The 22,492-nt window shown below is 39.6% G+C and overlaps 1 protein-coding gene across 1 annotated transcript in view; it reads left to right on the forward strand.

The window, feature by feature from the left end:
• Nucleotides 1-20,977, forward strand: part of STK32A (serine/threonine kinase 32A) — an 86,668-nt gene extending 65,691 nt beyond the window's left edge. The window contains exons 5-10 of the mRNA XM_007103572.4: nucleotides 4,092-4,189; nucleotides 9,328-9,444; nucleotides 11,830-11,955; nucleotides 13,229-13,357; nucleotides 19,514-19,578; nucleotides 19,975-20,977. Of these exons, the coding sequence (XP_007103634.1) occupies nucleotides 4,092-4,189; nucleotides 9,328-9,444; nucleotides 11,830-11,955; nucleotides 13,229-13,357; nucleotides 19,514-19,578; nucleotides 19,975-20,068 (629 nt within the window). The 3' untranslated portion in view covers nucleotides 20,069-20,977. The remainder of the gene's footprint in view (nucleotides 1-4,091; nucleotides 4,190-9,327; nucleotides 9,445-11,829; nucleotides 11,956-13,228; nucleotides 13,358-19,513; nucleotides 19,579-19,974) is intronic.
• Nucleotides 20,978-22,492: the final 1,515 nt, after the last annotated feature.

Consider the following 22,492-nt stretch of genomic DNA (forward strand, 5'->3'; position numbering starts at 1 on the left):
GTTGTTTCCATGTCCTGGCTATTGTAAATAGAGCTGCAATGAACATTTTGGTACATGACTCTTTTTGATGTATTTTTTAGATTCCACATATAAGTGATATTATACAGTATTTGTCTTTCTCTGATTTATTTCACTTAGCATAATACTCTCCAAGTTCATCCATGTTGTTGCAAATGACAAAATTTCATTCTTTTTTATGGCAGAGTAGTATTCCATGGTATATATCTACCACATCTTCTTTATCCATTCATCTGTTGATGGACACTTAGGTTGCTTCCATGTCCTGGCTATTGTAAATAGAGCTGCAATGAACATTGTGGTACATGACTCTTTTTGAATTATGGTTTTCTCAGGGTATATGCCCAGTAGTGGGATTGCTGAGTCATATGGTCTTTTTACTTTATAGTTTCTACCTTTGGAGATATTCTTAGCAAGACCTTCTTACCTCTAGATTTTAGACATGGTTACCTATATTCTTATTTTTGTTATAGTTTAATTTTTCTTAATCCAGCTATATATGTGGTAAGATATACAGTAAGGATATGACTTCTTTTTGTTATATTCTTAAATAATTGTTTTGAGACCATATATCAAATAAGATCCCATACATGCTGATTGGAAACATGTTCATCATAAACTAAGTATTTTTATGTACTAGCATCTATATTCTGTGGCTTTCAAATCAATTATTGTAGCTTTATGATGTGGTTTAACACATGGAATGCAAGTCCCTTTATCCTTTTTCAGGAAACCTTTATTATTCACATATTTTATAGAGGAAATTTAGAATCATTTTTGTAAATTCCATGAATTATTTCTGTTGTACTATATTTCTATATCAGTTTTTGGCCCCTTTCTTTATGTCCTGAGCAGAATCTACTGTCCAGTTGCTTTAAAATCTGAAAGCCAAATAATGGAAATCCAAATAGCTAATAAATGTATTAAAGCATGGGCAAGCTTATTAGTAATCAGGAGAATGCCAGTTTAAACCACCATGGAAGACCATTACATACCCACTAGATTGGAAAAGTCACAAGGTTAGTTAATGTCGAGTGTGGATAAGGAGGTTGAGCAAAGTCTCATGCGTTGCTAGTCAGAGCATTAATTGGTACAGCCACTGTGGTAAATAGTTTGGCATTATCTAGCATGGGTGAAGATGCACAGCCCATCCCAGAATTTCCCCTCCCAGAAATGTAACCTAAAGACGTGTGGACTTAGAGGAGTCTTACATGTACAGGAATGTTCATGAGAGCATCATTCAAAATACTCCAAATGGAAAACAATCCAAGTGGCTATTAAAAGTAGGAAAGGTAGGTAAATGACAGTGTATTTGTATGGCTTTGAATGTAAACAAACTATGTGCAGCAAGTTGGATAAATTTTATACACATAATGTTGAACAAGAAAAGCAAGTCACCAAAGAAAACAAGCAGTAAGATTTAACACATGCACACAACACACATACCCATGTTATATATATACACAAATACATATACATATATGTTATACACACATCTGTTATATATACATAATGTCATATACATATATATATACACAACATATATGTCACATATGTATTACTAAAATAGGCAAAACTAAGGTGTTGCTTAGAAATGCATACACAGGTAGTAAATCTATGTAGAAAGGCGAGAAGAAAATTACTGACAGAAATTCAGGATAGTGGTTACTTCTATGGTTGTAAACAGGACAGGACCCAGTGGTGGAGTCAAGATTCTATATTGTGCCCTGTGAAAGGTTACATGGCCATTTACTTATAACTGCTTGTTAATTTTTCTTTTATGTTATATTTACTTTTCTGAATGGAAGTATGGAAATAGTTTAAGAACTAAATGAAATACTCAACGTCTTTTTTGAGGGAAACTTAGTCCCTCTCCACCTCTATTTGTACCGTCTCAGGAGCAAGGAGTCCTCCTGCAGGGTTGATGGAAGCCCTCAGCATCTCCCTGCCCTGGCTTTTCAGCTCTTTGAGGGCTCAAAGAATTACCCATCCGTTATGCTTTTGTATGTTGCCATCATGTTGTTTCTTAGTGTTCTTCCAAAATTCCTCAATGCCTAGCATACCGTGAATATTTGTTGAAAGGATGAATGCATATTCAAGTGCCTTCATGCCGGAAAACGGTAAGTAGAAGAGGATTCTACTCGTATAAACTCCAAGGGTGGTCCAAGACGACAGAATACACAGCTTTCATAGAGTGATGTTTATGCTGGTGTATAATTTCTTAGCACAATTGTCTGTTTATCCCTTAAAGTTCTCTGCAGCTTCTCTGAGATATCTGTCACCTGTCACCTGGAGGGACTACGTCATCTACAGATGACTTGCTGTGAGATACTGATAAGGGAAAGCAGAAGTATAGCCCATTCCATCCAGTCTGTGGGAGCACCGTGGGGTCAGGACCATTATCTCCCAAATTGCATGGGGAGCTGTGACTTGCAGAAAGAATGCAGTGACGCATGAAAGGTGAATCCACCAGGGAATGAAGCTTCCTTAGTTCTGCTACAGCGGGCTTTTATAGTCTGGGTCAACCCTGGACGTTGGGATGTCAACATTCTACCTCTCTAATTGGATGTTGCCCACAGGATTTTACTTGAAATTGAGTGCACCAGGCAGGGCAAACCTGTATGCAGGTCCCACATCACACCAATTTCCTTTGTCCAGAGCCAGCACCTTACTACCAGAGGCTTAGGTCAAGTGTGCAGCTTTTGGCTAGGTAAAATGCCCATTATTATGGATGTCTGCCTCTCTAGAAGAGTGCCTAGTTTTTTGAGTACTTTCCAGGTGCCAGACACTGTGCTGAGATTTTGGCATGCATTATCTCATTTAGTTTCTCACCGCTGTAGGAACTGCCTTCTCATTGTTCTGATTTTGCTGATGAAGATTCTCAAGCTCAGCCCACTGACTCGTTTAAGGTCACAATAAGTGGTGAAGGCAGTTTTTGAACACAGACAGCCTGGTTTCAGCTAATGTTTGCAACCAGGGCTTGATTGATTGATTCAGTACTGTTCATTCTTTTAACCAATTTCTGTTGAGTGACACTAAATGCCAGATTCGGTACTGGACAAGCAAACAGAGAAGAGACCTGCCCTTGCTTTGTACTTCATTTTCCCCACTCCATCCCTCAGGAGTTAGGTATATTCTTGGAAGGGTGTGTAGAAGGTAGAAGGTTCTCTGTGTTAGAGAACACATAACTAGGGGTCTCCACTGGGGTAAGATTGACTGAGGTTCTGCCTTCCACTGGAGCCAATTCACAGAACTAAGGGACAAAGTGTCAACGCCCCACAAGTGATGGAAAACCGAAGGGACAAAGTGTCAACGCCACACAAGTGATGGAAAACCGTGTCTCTCTCAGAGTGCCCCGCCCTTTCTCCCCTCCCTCACCCCCAGTACAGTACATCTTCCAGATGACTCTGACATGGAGAGTCGATCCCATGTAGTTGGAGCTCTATTCTGAACAATGTTTGCAGCAGTAATACAAATTTACGTCCTGATCACAACCCTTCCAAATCAAGACAATGAATATAAATACTCTTCTCAGCCTTCCTGCTTTCAGAGTCAGCCACACATTTGAGGCCTGATGGGATCCAAGTTTTCATAGGTGCACGTTCTAAGTCAGAGAAGAATTTGTCCATTAAGGGCTGTGTATGCCTGTGTATGTTGGTGATGAATGAGAAAGACTAGAAAATTAGAAACTTTTGCCTGCAGTGAGCAATCTAGCAATGGATGATAAACACACATCAAAGTGTTTGTACCGGGGCTTCCCTGGTGGCGCAGTGGTTGCGCGTCCGCCTGCCGATGCAGGGGAACCGGGTTCGCGCCCCGGTCTGGGAGGATCCCACATGCCGCGGAGCGGCTGGGCCCGTGAGCCATGGCCGCTGAGCCTGCGCGTCCGGAGCCTGTGCTCCGCAACGGGAGAGGCCACAACAGAGGGAGGCCCGCATACCACAAAAAAAAAAAAAAAAAAAAGTGTTTGTACCCTTTTCCCTGGTAATTTGCGTTTGGAGGAACATGTTGGGAAGCTAGATTTGTTAATGCCTCAGGGAGTAAAACGGATCTAACTCTTCTGTGTTTTTCAGCACCTGAGATGTTCAACTCCAGAAGAGAAGCAGGTTATTCCTTTGCTGTTGACTGGTGGTCGCTGGGAGTGACAGCATATGAGCTGTTGAGAGGCCGGGTACCGTAGAATTACATTTCTCTTTAGTTACTCTTCCAGCAAGTTTCATTTTTACAGTGAAAGGATTTTTTTTTTTTTTTTTTTTTTTTTTTGCCAAAAGTCAAGTAGTTTGTTTCAGAGATGAAAGCAACAATGCCACGTGATGCTGGTAACAACCCTGGCGATTTCCGCCCATAATTAATTCACTCTCCTACATATGGGGCCAAGCATGTGAGTTGACATTAAATGATGCAGATAAAATTAAATGAATTATAGGCATATTATTAACTCCCAGAGAGGGAGAATCAATACATGTCACTCCATATCTTATATAAATATATTTGTTTGTTTAAAGAAAATAATTTTGCAGTCATAGTCCAGGGCTCTGATTCAGTGTGAGTTATTAATACAACACAATTCATGCCCTGTCTTGTTGGATTCCTGTCTTTCATTTGCCTCTTGGGTTCTGGGTTCAGTAGCAAATTAGAGTAGTTTCCTTTTAAAAGAAACATTTCTTAAACTAAGAAAATGCCTAGGAAGAATTTTGCTAAGAAAAGATTTTTTTCTCCCTCCCATATTATTGTACCTCGTGGTAGTTCCCTGTGATTTGATGTAACTGACAATGTATTAACACTGTCAGATTCATTTTTCTTTTCCTTTTCTGCTTAGGAAAGGTGAGGCATAGTTACTGTTAGGTTGCTGAATTCATATCTACATATATAAATTCGGGGTTATCAGCTATAGTGACTATGTTACACTTAGATCCTCAGATCTTATTCGGTTCACAACTAAAAGTGTGTACCCTTTTACCAACCTCTCCCTATTTTCCCCACCGTCAACCCCTGGCAACTATTCTACTCTCTGTTTCTATGTGTTTGAATTTTTGTTTTTTTTAAGATTCCATGTGTAAGTGATACGATGCAGTTATTTGGCTTCTGTCTGACTTGTTTCAGTTTGTGTATTGGACTCAAGGTCTGTCCATGTTGTTACAAATGGAAGGATTTCCTTTTTTCTTATGGCTGAATAATATTCCATTATTCATATATATTGTATATGAATATATATTATATATGTTATGTAAAATATGCCATTATTAATGTATAATTTATCCATATATAATATTATGTGTAAATATATAATACCATATATAAGTATATATTATAAATATATGTATATATGTGGGTGTATAAATATATATATGTATATCATGTACACACACATCTTTTTTTTCTTTTTTTTTTTTTTTTTTGTGGTATGCGGGCCTCCCTCTGCATCTTCTTTATTCATTCATCTGTTGATGGATATTTATGCTGTTTCTGTGCCTTGGCTATTGTGAATAATGCTGCAATGAACATGGGAATGCAAATTCTTTTTTGTAAAGCACAGACATAACTTTTCATGTTAAAAAAAAATGCTGTTGCTCCCTAAATGCCTCGCATATTCTCACTCTCACAGACACACACACACACACACACACACACACACACACACACACACACCTGCCTTACCCACCCCTCTCCTCCCCGACACTCTTCAGACACCTTAGCTTGGCATTCTTTGCCCTTTAGAACCATGTTAACTTTTCAGATTTTGCTTCAATTTGAATGACCCTGACTCTTCACAAACTCACTTCAGCCTCTTTGGACTCCCTCCTGTCTCGAGGCATCCCTTGGAGCTCTTTTCCTCTTGTTCCTTTGCCTATAAAGATATTTCCTAAGATAAGCCCTGGTCTTTTTTAAAAAAAAAATCACTGTTGAATAAGTTTGGAAATTGCTAAATTACGTTTGAGTAAAGTTAAGGATGTGTCTTAATTGTAGAACAGAATCCTTATATCTCATGTATATTGACCATTTCTAAGAAAGGACAGACTTAGAAAATTCTCAATTAAGAAATTAAAAACTCATTTGACCTTCCAATCTCATCTTCTAGAATTAACAGCTTGTATTTACTTCCAAACCTTTTTCTGATTTTATAAGGATAATGTTTTCACATACATGCGCATATACATAGTTACTGTTGCTTCAGTAAAAAGAGAATTATGCTTTAACCTGTTGAGACTTTTTTTTGCCACTTAAAATAAAATGTAGAACTTTCTACATCAGAACACGTAAATCTATTTTACATTTTAGGATTAAATCCATTTCGCAAATGTATCGCCCTTGTAAATTTTTCCAGGTATATCTATTTTTATGGTTTTAATCTCTTCTATATCATCAGACTGTAAATTTATTAAAGGTGAAGCCAGTGTTTTATACAGTTTAGTATTATCCACAATATTTAGCTTTCAACAGGTACATAACAAATGCTTCTTGAAAATACAGAGGAACAAGTCACTATAAAACAATTGACACATTCTCACAAAGAATCACCAATGAGCCTGCATGTAATTATGTTTCAAAATATAGCTAATCTGAAGAAATGAAATACCAACATTTAATTACAACTGGCAACACAACTAAACCACAGAAGAAGGGTGCTAAACAATCATTTCCTCCACATTTACAAATCGTGATTAACAGAAAAATATATGCTTCAAAGGGAAATGTGCCTGAAACTTCCCTGTGGTGTCTGATCTTGTCCTGACCATGGTCCCTTAGCTCTTAAGCTGCTTTGTCATCTCTCTGTGTCCCCGCTTGCATTGCCATTGTAAAGGCAAGATCCACGTCTTCTCTAATTTTGTATTATCCATAGTATTAGCTTATGATAGGGAAGTACGTCGTTTTGCACTAATTGTACATCCTTGGCTGCAGCTCTTTTGCTTTTGTACTCCTGAAATAAGACTATAATCACAACACCTCACTTTGTCCCATCTAACATTTTACCTTTTCCACCTTGGTTATTTTTTATATTCTCATTCTTAATTTATATGCTGCCCTAAAATTGTCTGCTATATCCTGTCATTGCATACTGTAATTTTTCTTTAGAGCATGTATTCCGTTGATTTGTGTGTGTGTGTGTGTGTGTGTGTGTGTGTACAGTCTCTGTTATTATTTATGGTTTTGCTGAGTAGACTGTAGGCTCTACCACTGTAGAAATCCCATCTGTCCTGTCTTCATTGTATCCCCAGGGCCCAGCAGAGGTGCGGGACATTGTAGGCATTCAATCAATATTTGGTAAATGAATAAATATAAAGCTCTGGTTGTTGATGGCTTAATGTGGATTTTAAAGTTTGGAACTAGAAACATACATTATTGTATAAGACAAAGGTAATTTGACTATTTTGAACAAGTCGACAGAGCATATGAGGATTTAAATATATGTATGTTACATTCAGTCATATGGCCTAAAGTAAATGAAAAAAACACAACATACTTAAGCCATTTGCTTGTGGCATTTGTCAGTTCCTTTATGAGTTTATCAAAGCATTTTGTGTTTTTAGATGTCTCAAAAGCAGGTTTCGAGACATCAATGAATTAAAGAAGAAAATTAGAAAAAAGAAAAAATATATGTGCACATGCATATAACCTGGGAAACTTGGTGTGCCAACCTGCCCCAGCTCTTAATGGTAAACATGCAGTGAATCACATGTAGTGACCCACAGTGCCCTTGGCTTGCAAACAGTCAATAAACATTGATGACACTGATAAGGTAGCCGGCACTCTTTTTCTGATATTGAGTTACAAGGGTTATTTCCACTGTATCATTACTGAGATAAATGAATTAACTATGGCCCTTTATTCAGTCTTGAGGGAAGAAAATATGCGGCAGGGGTTTTTAAACCTTGCATTAAAAAAACAAAGTTTGGTCAATCTCCCTTTTAGGGAGTCAGCCCCTAGCACTTCCTGGTTCCCAGGGTAACTGCTGTTGACATGCCATGCAGGGACTTAAGCCTTCCTTCACATCATCTTTTTTGATGACTCATCTTGCTGTTCATTATTTACATTTATAGCCACCATCCTTTTTACCTTTATGTCAATAATCTCTCTCCTGTATTATGTCTAATATATATTAGCCACTCTATTGAGAACTTTACATGTATTATGTCATTTAATTTTCCCAACACTCCCCTAAGGTGGTTCATTTTACAGAAGAAGTAACTTCATCTTACAGATGAAGGAATTGAAACTCAAATTGACTGACCCAGTTTAGCACTCAAATCCTTTTGCCTTCAGAGCTCCAACACTTAATTACATTGTTATCTTTTAATAATGATTTACAACAAGGAAAAAAATTAAACTCCTCCATTTCTCCCAATGTAGGTGGGAGAAATCGGTCCATAGTCATTTATTATCTCGAAAGGGTCAGGCACTTGATAAATGTACATATGCATATTCACTGTCCTCCTGTTGGTTAATCTAATATGAAAATTTTGTTCATTCAACAAACATGCAATGAGCACTCACTAGGTGCTAGGTCCCATGGGCAAAAATGTGAATATGGTAAAATCTCCAGCTTTAAGTAGCTCACTTCACATAAAGAGAGACAATCCCAGGGTGAATCCTTTATGAAACCGAGAAATCAATGTAGGTAAAGACTGCCCTCTAGTGGATATCTGTGAAAATTATAACAAAACCACCGTTTTGTTTAATTTCTTTTTCCCCCAAGTTAGGACTATAGAAGAATCTGGTTCCCTCAGAGGTAAAAATACTTTTGCCTCATCACAAAAATTCTCCACCCCACTCCGTAGTACTAGCAGCTCATAGCATTTGGGACTGGGGTTGAAGTCTTCTGGGTAACCTTCTAACCCGAGCTTAGTCATTATGATTCGAACAAGTAAAAAGAGCTGTGTGTATGTTAAAACTCTGAATCTCTTTATAATCAACACGTAAATAACAATTTTTTAAATTTCCATTTACTGAGCGCTTGTCCAATGTTTTAGGTAAATACTTACATTAGTTAACCTTACAAAACAGTTCCAAACTGACATCTCAGACGTGGATTTAGCCCATAGAAATGTTTCCTTTGACCCAGAGGGTTACCAACTTTTAAAAATTCCAAGATTTCACAAGGATGTATAGATTTCTGGTATGCTTTTTTACAAGTAGGAAATCTGGCAACCGTGGACCACATATGCATATGGCAACACAACAATTGGCTGGAGGGGATTAGAAAATGCTATTTAGATTTTACTAGTTGAAAATTTAGCTTGGAAGCATTTGCAAAGGAACATTTTTTCTTTTACCCTTTAAAAATGAAGTCTCTTACTTCTCTCCCTTAAGAGACCGTATCATATTCGCTCCAGTACTTCCAGCAAGGAAATTGCACACATGTTTGAGACGGCGCTTGTGACTTACCCTTCTGCCTGGTCACAGGAAATGGTGTCACTTCTTAAAAAGGTAAGAAGGACAGATGCATGACAAAAGGAAGTGATAAAAATGAAGCACATGCTCTGGTTTGAAGTTAAAAGTTAAGTTACAATATTGGAGGCAGTCATGATAAATACATTTCCAGAGTGGGTTTTGCAGCTAACAGCTTTCAAATACATGGCTTCATTAATAAGGTGACACACATGTCCTCTTAAATGTCCCAAAGACATCTCAAACTCCATGTGCCAAATGGAATTCTTGAACTCATGATTTCCTGGACTTTCTCCAGTGTTCCTGCTCTGGCCTCTCCATCCACCCACTAATATAAGCCAGAACCAGAAATCGTTCATCATCCGCATACCCAGTTCATCACCATGTTCATATCTGACCTTTTAAATGTCTTCTGAATCTGTCACTTCTCTCCATCAACACTACTATCTTCCTAGTCCTACTGCCATCAAGTCTTGTCTTTTCACTGGTTTGCCCCTGTACACTTTTATACACTCCATTCTCTTCTCTGCTGTGCCCCATAGAGATCTGTTCAATGCAATGTTTATTGCCTTCCCACTGTTCTTAGAATAAAGATCAAAATTATTTGTATGGTATAAAGGTTCTAACTACCCCTCAAGTCTTATTTTGGACTGTTGTCCCCCTTTTGACTACAAATGGCTTTGAGCTTCTTTTCTCTCCTCTTTGCCCTCCCCCTCCTCCCCCTCATATATCATTCTCTAACCACAGGGCCTTTGCACATGCTAGTCTCACTGCCTAGAACATTGCTCCCATCCCCAGCTCTTCCAGCTCCTTCCTTTAGGTCAGTACTACTAATGCGACTCACTGACTGGTTCAAGTCCATGAATTACTTCCAACAGGTCCCTAACACGTATAGAAATTGAGGGAAGTATTTAAAAACTTTTATAGCAACTTGATACCTTTGATACCTCAAAGCACATGGTCAGTGGACTCATCTCACTGAATAGGGTCCAAGCCTATGCAGTGATGTTGAACTCAAATCACAAGTTGCACACATCGTGTTGTTCTATACTAGCCATGCACAGTAACACCACATATTGACTTCAGTGGGTTGGAAATTAAACCAAACAAACAAAGAGAAATAACTGGCCCTTCTGCATAGTTTGAGAAACACAGCTTTAGATCTCAGCTCACGTATCACTTCCTCTGGGAGCCTCCCTCTGTTGTCAGATCACACAGCACGAACTTTCCTTCATCATATTTTTCACACTTTTAAATTATATATTGCACGTGTGTGACTCTTGGGTTAATGACATTGTTCTTTAAGCTGCATGAGGGAAGGACCACGTCCGACTTGTTCATGGTGTCCTCAGCACTTAACACAGAGTATGACAGGTGGTAGACTTTGGTATTTGAATTAATGAGGTCCACAGTTTTCCTCAGCTTTTCAAGGTGCCTGTGTTCACCAGAAAGATTAAGGACAGTTGTAGTGAGAGCTCAATCATGTGTAGTGAATAATTACCTGAAAGAAAGAATGAGGAGCCTAAGAGGATGAGCTTGGCTTTTTTCTGAAGAGAGAAAATTGCCCAGGTTGTAACTGGTCAAGGAAAAGAGCTTTGGGGGCTAAGAATTCAAAACCTATGTCTCTTGTCTATGGGTCCAGTGTTCTGTTTTGGAATAGGGATATTACCGTTGGTGATGTCAAAGATAAAGAATGGGGGCGGGGGTCATTTTCCTTAGTTCCAAGACAGCCCTACTATCCCAAAAGTGCACACTGATGACCCACAGCTGTCACCTCCAGGCCCATTCTCAAGTGGAACTGCTATTTTCCATTTGAGCCACAGGATTGAAATGATGTTGGCGCTGGAGTGGTTAAAGGGGAAAAAATCTTTAATCCCAGTTCATAAAACCCAGAACTATCACAGCAACCTTAGTTACATCTTATCTTTGTCACCCCAGTATATTTTGATTAGTGGTAAAAACTGCTAAATTTTTTAGTGTGAAATAAATTTCATTTGTTAAAACCAATGTACATTTTCCACATAAGAAGAACAGACCTTCTCTTGGTCACTTTATATACATGGCTTGATTTAATCGTAGCTAAACCTTATGAAATAGCTTATTATCCCTTTTTTACAGATGGGTAAACTGAGGTTTAGAGAACAAACTTGCCCATCATTACTAAGTTGGGGACTCAGTAATCAAACATAAGTTTGACTCACTAGGACGAGCTATTTTCACTCACCACATTGCAACTTACAAAAACCAACTTACAATTCATTCTGACCACTCATCTATATTATTTGTTTATGGGGCTAAGAAAGGAGAACACTACTTGTTTCCTTCAATCCTATACTTGGAAATATTCATAGGGAATCTGTATGATTTTTTGCACTACAAGTTTTGACCTTCCTCATGATCTTGGTGTTTGTATTCCATTGGCAGCTACTGGAACCGAATCCAGACCAACGATTTTCCCATTTGTCCGATGTTCAAAACTTCCCATATATGAATGATATGAACTGGGATGCGGTTTTGCAGAAGAGGCTCATTCCAGGATTTATTCCTAACGTGAGTCAATCTTAACAAACCCATGGTAACTCTCATTCAATGCACATAACTCTGTGTGCCAGATACGCACATGATCTCATTAGATAACGTGCCAATGTTGTAAGACAGCCCAGATTTCTATTTTACAGATGAGAAAACTGAGGCACACACAGGGTAGGTTGACCACCAAAGGTCACACAGCTGAGTTGGGATTCTACTCTAGATCTATGTTGGGAGTTCGAGATCCTAACCACGTTTTGTGGCTTACTTTTAATGGAAAGAAGTCCTAATCCTACAAACAGTCATTTCTGGGAATCTGCCAATTAAAAAAAAAAAGTTTTCTCTGATTCCAAAGATATAGAAATTTGTATCCAAGGAGTTCTGAGTCAAAGGACGGACAGCCGCTGGGGATGGGGTGGGGTATTTATCTTTACCATGCACCCCTCTTCCTCTGGTAGTTCTATGCTGGGAACCATATTCACAATGACTAAGAGCCAAAGCGAAATAATTCCCACCGGCTATACCCAGCCAAGGTATCTGTGGCCTCCCGCAGTCGGACGGTAAAAGCCAGACCCAGAAGCTCCGGCCAGGGGGCCAAGTGAGCGCTCTGACTCCTCTCTCTCCCCACAGCCTGATTCTACACATTCAGTTGTGGGCAGATTGGCAGAATAACACGCTCATGGAGCAGCAGGGGGGTGGGGTCCTACCTGGCCACCCGACAAGGTCCAGCAGGGGCCGCTTGCACCGTGGGTGATGCATGACGCCGTGGAGATCTAGGCACCTTTCCTGTTGTTTCGGCTCTGCCACGCGCCCTGCAATGAGCCGTCAGCGCTGCCTGGAGAGACCTTCTACCTGGACTTCTCTGACTTAATTGTGAATCTGAATCATCTGGGCAGCTCGTTAAACATGCAATTTCCTGGCCCTCGTGTTCAGAAACATTGTTTCTCGAGGTCTGGTTGGGGAAACTGGGAATCAACTCAGGTGATTCTGATCTACCCTTGAACCCACTTCAAGAAACAGCCCCAAAGGCAAACTTTAGAAAAATAATTATAATAGGATTTCCTTTCTAACTCATGGAAGGCTCCTTGGGAGTTTAGAAAAATAAACAAAATACAAAATCAAAGAACACGAAAAGCAAGGTTGGCAATAAATTATTTCAAACTTCAAGTGGGACTCCCAGCTGGTTATTCTTGGACTGTCCTGCAGGACGGAGTGTTATTCTCCTTATTCGGTTGGGTCTAGTTTTAGAAAGATACAGGTATCTAAGGAGTGAGTCAACCTGTCTTCCTTGCAGAAAGGCAGGCTGAATTGCGATCCCACCTTTGAACTCGAAGAAATGATTTTGGAGTCCAAGCCTCTTCACAAGAAAAAGAAGCGCCTGGCCAAGAAGGAGAAGGAGATGAGGAAATGTGATTCCTCTCAGGTAAGCAGTCCCCTCAGACCCAGGGTCGTGGGAATCTTAATGGCAGCTGCAATTCGTTGGAGAGCTTCTGGTGGGCGGCCATCCCACGATCATCCGCTGCTTCATGAATGTGAGGCAGAGCTGAACACCCCAGCTTCTGAAAGGGCAGCTCTGGGGGTCCCAGCAGCAACATTTCACATGTGGACTTCCTCCCTAGGTTTCTGCCATTAACTTGATTCCCTTACTGCCCTCTCCCAGCTCTCAATTCAAACTTTGCAATCTCCTGGGAGAGAATCTAATTTGGCCAAGCCTAGGTCAGGTGACCATCCCTAAAATGATGGAAATAGGCTGGTTCTAAAGTACACACATGGCTGTTTTGGGCCACACTCCAAGGAATCACTGGGACCAGCCGACGACCCTAGAGAGGGGTGTCTGTTCTTTGCCAGACGCAGAATCTTGTGATATCAGGGCTAGCAGAAGTAAGGAGTATCTATTCACAGAAAAGACAGAATTCTTACACGGTTGAGCACTATTGCTGGAACTCAGGCTGAGTCAAAGTAATTTTGTAACTAACCGCATTATCCTCTGTCAGAGTTCGAGGTCAGATTTCAATACGGTAACTTGCAGGGACTCAGTAGGATTTTATACATGTGGTTCTGTGTATTATAATGATGGTAAAGTAACAAACATTCATTTTGCCTCTAATGGCCATGCATTCATCCACACAATCATCCACCCGTCACCCTACCCACTCAACTAATGGTCGTCCATTCTTCCATCCCTGCATCTCTCCATCCCTCCATTCTTCCATCCCTCCATCCCTTCATTCCTGCATCTCTCCACCCCTCTATCCCTCCCCCCTTCCAATTGTTTAGGCTATTTTTATTGAATCCCTATTATCTGCCACATTCTGTGCTCAACACTGGAGAGAGATATAGATGAGATATTATTCCTGCATTCACTGACATCCCTGTTCTCAAAGATTGCATAGTCTTGTGGTGAAAATAGCTCTTCAAACAAATAAGTGTCCTCAATGTCCCTAGTCCTCAGGGGCTACTATACCCTTTAACGGTCAGTTAACCAAAGTCCACATCCTGTTTGTCCACAGAACTGGCCTCTTACCAGATTCCTGTCCTTAAGTGTTTTCTAGGGCCCTCCAAGGAATGCTTAGCTATGCCACAAACCCATCTTGCTTCTTGCTTTTTACTTCACTCATCTTCCTCCTAATGATGTGTTCTTCTTCATATCATAATCAACCAGCTTCTCCAGGCCAGCTCCTTCCTTTGCACCTAGAAAGCTTGCCTATGCAGGCTCCTCTGTTAACAGACCCCCAAATGTAGCCAAGTACAAGACATCATCTTAATTACAAGTTTTCTAAAGTTTTAGAGATGACAGCAATCTGTGAGTAACTTTTGCCATGCCTTCCATGCTCTATATGATCTGTCTACCTCCCCCTCCCCAACCCTTGTACTATGCCATTCTTGACCTTAAGATATTTCTTCTTTCTTAACGTAGATATCTACAGCTATAAAGTTCCCTGTGAGCACCTGCCTTTCTCTGCATCTCTTAAGTTTTGGCATGTTGTATTTTTGTTTTCATTCACCTCAAAATATTTCCTAATTCGTCTTGTGATTTATTTTTTGATACATCGGTTGCTTAAGAATGTGTTGTTTAATTTCCACGTTTGTGAATTTTCCAGTTTTTCTTCTGCTTTTGATTTCTAGCTTCATTCATTGTTGTCAGAGAAAATATTTTGTATGATTTTAATCTTTTTAAATTTATTGAGACCTGTTTTGTGGCCTAACATATGGTTTCCTTCCATGGTTTCCTTTGACTATTTCAGCATACCTTAAATAGTCGTTTTAGGGTCTCTGTCTAGTAAGTCCAACGTTTGGGTTTCCTCAGGGATGATTTATGTCAGCTTATTTGGTTTCTTTGAATGGGCCATACTTTGTTTCTTTGTACACTTTGTGGTATTTTTGTTGAAAACTTGCTAGTTGACTATTACAATCCAGTAACTCCAGAAATCAGATTCTCCCCTTCCTTCTCTAGAGTTTGCTGTTTTTTGATTGTTGAAGGCTGTACTTGCATTTTTGAGTGACTTTTACAAACTATTCTGCAAAAAGACTATTCCTTGTCATGCATCACCACTGCTGTCTCGTTATGTTAGCTTGTGTTCAGATAATATTTTGATAGAGATTTCCTTAAACACCAGGACCATTTTTAAGTTGCTTTTTTCTTGATTCAGTGTTTGTCTGGTTGCAATAAACCTTTGCTTGCTCTCCAGAGTTCTGACAGTGTTGGCCCTAACAGTTTCTGTTTGTTTTTCTTATGTTTCTGTTGAGGGTTGGGGGTTTGGAGCTGCCTATGCCATCATTTTGCTCTAGTTTCTCCTAATCTTATAGCCTCTATTTAAAAATAAAGAGGATTTTGTTTCAAAACAAAGAGTAGCCTTCCCTCAAAGAAGAATCAGAAGGATGGTGAATCTCAAAGTAGCACTTTATCTCTATTCAAGGATTTTAAAATGTGAGAGTCAATCTTAGCAGCTCCCTACATTATCATCATGCTTGTTTATTCATTCAGCTGAATCTGGGGGTGTGGCCTGGGCATCAGGATTTTTTAAGTTCTTCAGGTGATTCAGGTATGCAGTGACTGTTACCATCTACAGCTGTAGAATGCAGGCTGTGATTAAATAAAGTAAAAGCACTGAAGTTTTCCTTTGCCCCCTGTGTCTCAGTTTCCTCATTTATAAAATGGAGTTAGTATTGCTACCTACTTCATGGACTGTTCTGAGTCAATTAGTACATGTCTGCCAAAATGCTAGCCGTTGTTAAAGAAGATGTGGTACATATACACAGTGGAATATTACTCAGCCATAAAAAAGAATGAAATAATGCCATCTGCAGCAACATGGATGGACCTAGAGATTATCATACTAAGTAAAGTAAGTCAGAAAGAGAAAGACATACTATATGATATCACTATGTGGAATCTAAAATATGACACAAATGAACTTATCTACAAAACAGAAATAGACTCACAGAGAACAGACCTGTGGCTGCTAAGGGGGAGATGGAGTGGGGGAGGGTTGGATTTGGAGTTTGGGATTGACATATACCCACTACTATATCTAAAATAGATAACTAATAAGGACCTACTGTATAACACAGGGAACTCTGCTCAATATTCTGTAATAACCTAAATGGGAAAAGAATTTGAAAAAGAATAGCTATATGTATAACTGAATCACTTTGCTGTACACCCAAAACTAACACAACATTGTAAATCAACTATAGTCCAGTATAAAATAAAAATTCAAAAACAGAAACAAAAAAAATTAAAGTGCTAACCCTAAAAAAAAAAAAAAAAAAAAGTTAGCCATTTTTTACATTTTACTTTTCCACTCGACTTCCTGACTTCTAACTTCATTCTTTTCCATGACTCTGGTTCATGCTCACAGTAGATGCCTCTGTTGTTTCTTTGCATCCAGGATGTTCTCCACTGCCATGTCTGCTCATCAGCCCCTTTAAAGTAAAGAACCAAAAAGACTGACACACACCCAGTCTGCCTGCTATGGAAGCAAATGACCTACGTCCTCTTTTTCTGCCTCCTGAGATTTCCACCTGCTCTAAACTCTTCAGATATTTCTGATGCCATCTCTACTTACACCAGTCTAATCTCTGTTTGCTCTGTCATCCCTGAGAAGCACATTCTAAGATTTTTAACCAGTAGTTCTCTTCTCAATCACATAAGACTCATTCGTTCCTGCATTCTGTTTGTTCCCCACTCCTTTCCCTCAGACTCTCATTCTGGCTACTCCTGTTGACTTGTCCATGTAGCTGCACTTCTGAAACTTTTCCAACTAAAGCAGAGGAAAAAGAACATGTGGCACATGAGCCCTTAGGGCCAGGGTGGGACTCATAGGGTCTGCAGTGCCGTATCACAAACTCATCTCTGAGTGTGCATTTTACATCTTTGTTTAAATAAAACAAGTTATATGACAGAGAAAAGAACTTGAATGAATTTCTGCATTTTAGTGATTATAATCTTGATTTTTAATGTTAAAATATTTTAAAATGTTAATATTTTAAATATATCTCCATGTTAAATTTTATATAACATTTTGTATGCTTATGTATTTATGTTTATATTATACATATATTTTTGTCTATACTATATATACATACATAATATGTACATAAATAAACATGTATATGTATAAAATACAAACATACGTAAAACATATAAACATGTTTATATAAACATAAAGTATTATATAAATGTGTTAAGACATTATGTAATATTTTATATATTTTTATGTAATATTTCAATGTTAAAAATATTTGTTCTACAATCTTGGGGTAAAAGCTTCTGCTCCAAGGAGCTCTATCAGATCATGTTTATCCCATTAGCTTCATGTCCCCTATTACTGATACTGGAAACCCCCAGGGTTACAGGTACCCCAACTTGAGGATAAGAGTGAGGTGTAGCAGAATCTCTTTTCTCTCCTTTGTTTTGCTTCCCCCCACCCCTTCTCTGAAAATTTCCTCTCCTTTTTATAGTTTACTCTCCCAGCACTTAAATATTTGTTCAGGAAAGGTAAAAAAAAAACAACAACAACAAAAAAAAACAACTCTCTGGTACTTGAAGACTTAGTATTTTCTAATTCCTAGATTTAAAAACAAAATGAATGAATGATATTTTTTCCTTCGAGAAGAATATTTGTCATCAGAAGTAATTTGGAAGTATTTTGTTACAGACTTTTAAAACATTTGATCTGGGGCTGACACTATCCTGGGCCTGATGATGGTCATTTCTTTGAGGTTAAATTTTCTCATTATGTTGGAAAAGTAATCTAGAGATATTGACAGCCAGATAGTGAAGCAGCAAAGCAAATGCTTTGCAAATCTGTGAGAATGTCACAAATGAAGAAGGCTGCTCACCACAACTGAAGTATAGTTAATCAGCCCCAGTGCAGTTGAGGGGAACAGTCAATCAGAATTTAGTGTGAAGACATGTTTCTAGGCTACTCGTTAAATCCAAGTAGAACTGTTGTTGAACCCAAGTTTGTGTGCCTGACACACAGTGAGGTCAAACTGAAATGTTTGAGTTTAGAGCAGAGAAAGTTTTATTGCAGGGGCCAAGCAAGGTGAAAGGGGAGGAGGGGATGGGCTCAAAAGACCCATACTCCCCGATGGCTTTCAGACAAGGGTTTTTAAAGACAGTGTTAGGAGAGAGGGTCATAGGATGCATGATCGGGTCCGAGGATGCGTGTTCAGCTCATGGACCTTCTTCTGATTGGTTGGTGGCGAGGGAACAGGGTGTTTTGGAAATCTCAACCCTCTGGTTCCAACCAGCCTGGGGTCTACGTGCTCTGGTCAGCATTTAGTCACCATCCCCCCCACTTGGCTGGGGGGTCTGAGTTTCTACAGAACAACTCAAAGATATGCATCAGATTGTTATCCAGTTCCCTTCAGGAGGAAATGGGAGTCCTGTGATTCTATTGTCCTAATCATTAACTGCTTGAGTGCTCTTTGGAACTTGGAAAAGGCCTAGGAGACTAAAGCCTTTTTTCTCTACAAAGAAAAATGGGGGCACAGAGGGACTTTTGTTGGGAAGGCCCCACAGGGTCCTGCTCAGCTTCAGTCTCCCCTTCTCTTTGAATCCTGAGGGGGACAGGGGCAGGACAGCAAAGGGAATAAAGTTTTGGACAGAGAGATTAACCATAAACTTGGCAGGGGAACTCAGTTTTAGGGGGGACTTGGTTTCAGAACCTCCAAACCTTTTACATGAGGGCCAGGAGATGAGAAGCAAATAGGTGACCAGCTTAATAAACCCTTGTGCCCATCTGCCTTGAAGCCATGGTTTCTTGGGCTAAATGGCTGAAAGACATCAAGCCCATAAACCATAACCCAGGTCTTCCTTGCTGCCTCATTGTGGGGAGCAGAGAGTTGATGTATTTTTTCCTGTTTCTTTCCTATATGCTCCTCTATTAATCTGGTTGTGGTCTCACTCCTCCTACAAACTCTCAAATAGCATCTATTTTGAGGACACATTGGTCCCCATCGATTTGGGCCACTCAGTTAACAGACACTCAGTAGGTTATTGGCTACTTGAGGATCTTCATTGGTCTGCTAACTATACCTCTATTTTTTTTTTTCAACGTTCACCCGGAAGATGTGCCTTCTTCAAGAGCACCTTGAATCTGTCCAGAAGGAGTTCATAATTTTCAACAGAGAGAAGTAAGTAACCCCTGGAAGAACAGCAGCTCAGCGAATGATGGAGTGTTTCAGCCAGATTCAACTTGCAAAGACTTAATATAGTTTTAAACATTTATTTCTTTCTGATTACAAAAATGATGCATATCCCTGATAGAAAATCTGGAAAATTCAGAAACTTTTTTTTCTTGTAAGAGATTTCAAAAATTGTAATAGGTAAATTAGCTTAGTATCAGGTTTCTGTTGATGGGAAGGGCATTAGAATGGGGCCTGCAACACTTAAAATCAATGATGTTTTTAAGAGTTAGCCTGGCTCATGCCTCTTTATAAATTGTTGGGCTTAATGCTATCATTTCAAAAGCTTAAATCTTTTCTTTTTCACTTCAATGAATAAACCCACTTTATTTTTTTCCTTTTAAGAGTCAAAAAGGACTTTAATAAAAGACAAGCCAATCAAGCCTTGGAACAAACCAAAGACCCACAAGAAAAGGATGGCCAGAAAAACCACCTGTGAAGCCCTCAACATCTTCTTCTTGGGACATTTCCACGTCAGGAAGAGCTGACAGAAATGCTCACCTCTCCACACCTCACACACCTTAGAAAATGTGACTGAATACCTTTGGAGGGAGGCAGCATGACCCAGGGAAGAGTCCCCAGGCTCCTGGGAACTAGATTCACCACCGCGTGACCTTGAGCAAGTTACTTACCCCCTTGCGTGACCTTGAGCAAGTTACTTACCCCCTTTCTCTGCTTCAGTTTTTTTCATCTAAAATGAGAACGTAATACTAGATGAGCCCTATGCTGCCTTTTTACTGCCACCATTCTCCATTCTGTTATTCTAAACAGCCTCTATTTTTATTTTAAAAGGAATATTTGGACGCAGATTTATTTTTCCACTCCTAATTACACTGTGACAAATGGACATAGGTGGGTGATGGAGTGAATCTCTTCAGAGTTAGAAAACTTCATAGATTGGTCAGAATCCCCAAATCCGACTGAATAGGAGTAAGGAATTCTTTCAGGAAGAAATGAGTGGGACCAGATTATAAGTAACACAGATTGATGAGGGCCTTCCAGTGGTGGGCTGAAGTCAGAACACCGTACCAGCTTGTATCAATCGTAAGAGCCACTATGCGCATCTGTCCCAGCACCCCGTACAGTGACGTGAAGTTGAGAGTTGAAATTGGTGATGGTGGAAGTATTTACATCATGGAAATGGGCAGATGCTACAAATCAGGGCTTTCCACCCTTTCCGGCCCCCACCGCCCACCCGGCCCCGGGAAGCCAGTTGTGAAATATTAGCACACCACTGGCCTTCTTCTAGAAGCATGTTCCTTGAGAGCTAATTGTCCTCTTAAGACTACCAGAGACCTGTGTCCAGAGAGCATCAGAAAAGAACATTGTCACATTGAAAGCACCTCCACCTTGTAGTACCTGAAGTTGTATCTTATATGGGAGTTACAGTCTGTTAGAATATGAGGTGAATTTGGAAGATAGTAAAATTTACCCTTGAAAAATTCCTTTAAATATACACAACATATGGTGAGTATCTTTTCTTAGAGAAGCCCAATATCATGAAACCCTTCACTAATGAAACGAGTCATCTTTGTCATCTTTTTTGTTTGTTTTTTTTTTTTTTGGTCTCACATTTGGCTAATAAAAGATGCACTAAAGTGTTGAACAGATTATACATGCCTTTATAAACTAGAATCACGCGCTTAGAACCGTGGGATGCCCACACATCTGAGAAGTCTAAGACTGACTAAGGGAACAGCAATACTTACTTGTGCTTACTGCAAGAATGGCGGGAAGAATCCCCTATTTAAAATAGTATTGATATTTCACTTTTTCTTTATATTGTATTTATTTATTTGCCAAACACAAAGTTTAATTCACCTAAGTTGGGATGTAACTCTACTCTCCTGATACACAGAAGATCTTTGCAGAAGAACTATTTTTGGCAACTCACAGATGCTGCTGGGTAGAGTCAAGGATAAACCGGGCTGGTGGGGGATTGCTTTAACTGTTGGCCATTCAGATCAGCTAAACCTTGTCCTTACTTAGGGAGACTATGGGCCTCAGCAGGGTGGCAGTAAGCTGGCAGCAGGGGAGACCAGACAGGTGGAAATGGGCCGAAGTAACAGACTGCCACAAGCTACGTAGGACTTTTCCAGAAGGGAGGTCACACTGGGGCAACTAGACATGGGCAGAAAGCCAGTGCTGAACTTTAATTCAGCATTGATGGTTTTCTTCCCACTGAGCTAATAGGCCCAAAATTCCTGGCCTTGAAAAGTTGTGAAATAGTGTCTCTCTAAGAGTAACCATATTTTTGTTAAGAATTAAAAGCCAGCTCTTGTGTTCTGTTTGATTCCTTTTCTCTACATTTCCCCCACATTGTCTGTGCTATTTTGTTTTTCTCCAAACACTATAAATTCTGGCTCAGTTTCCCAAGGAGGGGGAATGGGTTGACAAGAGCTATAAGGAGGTGACCAGATTCTGCTCCTGGTTGGTAATCAGGAGTGTCAGGGGCCACTTGCATGTTTACCAATTTCTTTCATTTGTTTCAATTCAAGCCTTGATATGCTGTCAACTCATCTCTCCAGTTACCTGATTCTTTCTCTCGCTCTGACCTTATATATATCATCCCAAAGGAGAGACTTTGGGAAACACTTATCCAAGTGCATTGGGATTGGTAGGGTCTCCATTGGGATGGGAGTTAAATCATTTGTGCCATTTCATGTCTATACAGTTTATAATGGGATAGGAACCCAATACAACCTCTGGAGGTTGAATCCCTAGTTTTTACTTCCAATGACCTGATTCCATGCCTACAGCACCCTTACGGGCTGTCAAGAACCATGGATGCACTGACTAGAGAGGTAAGATGGATTTCCAGTCCTAATCAGGTTACAGACCCACCATGTAATATTTCAAGTTA

Source organism: Physeter macrocephalus, chromosome 8, assembly GCF_002837175.3.
Source record: "Physeter macrocephalus isolate SW-GA chromosome 8, ASM283717v5, whole genome shotgun sequence".
NCBI lineage: Eukaryota > Metazoa > Chordata > Mammalia > Artiodactyla > Physeteridae > Physeter > Physeter macrocephalus.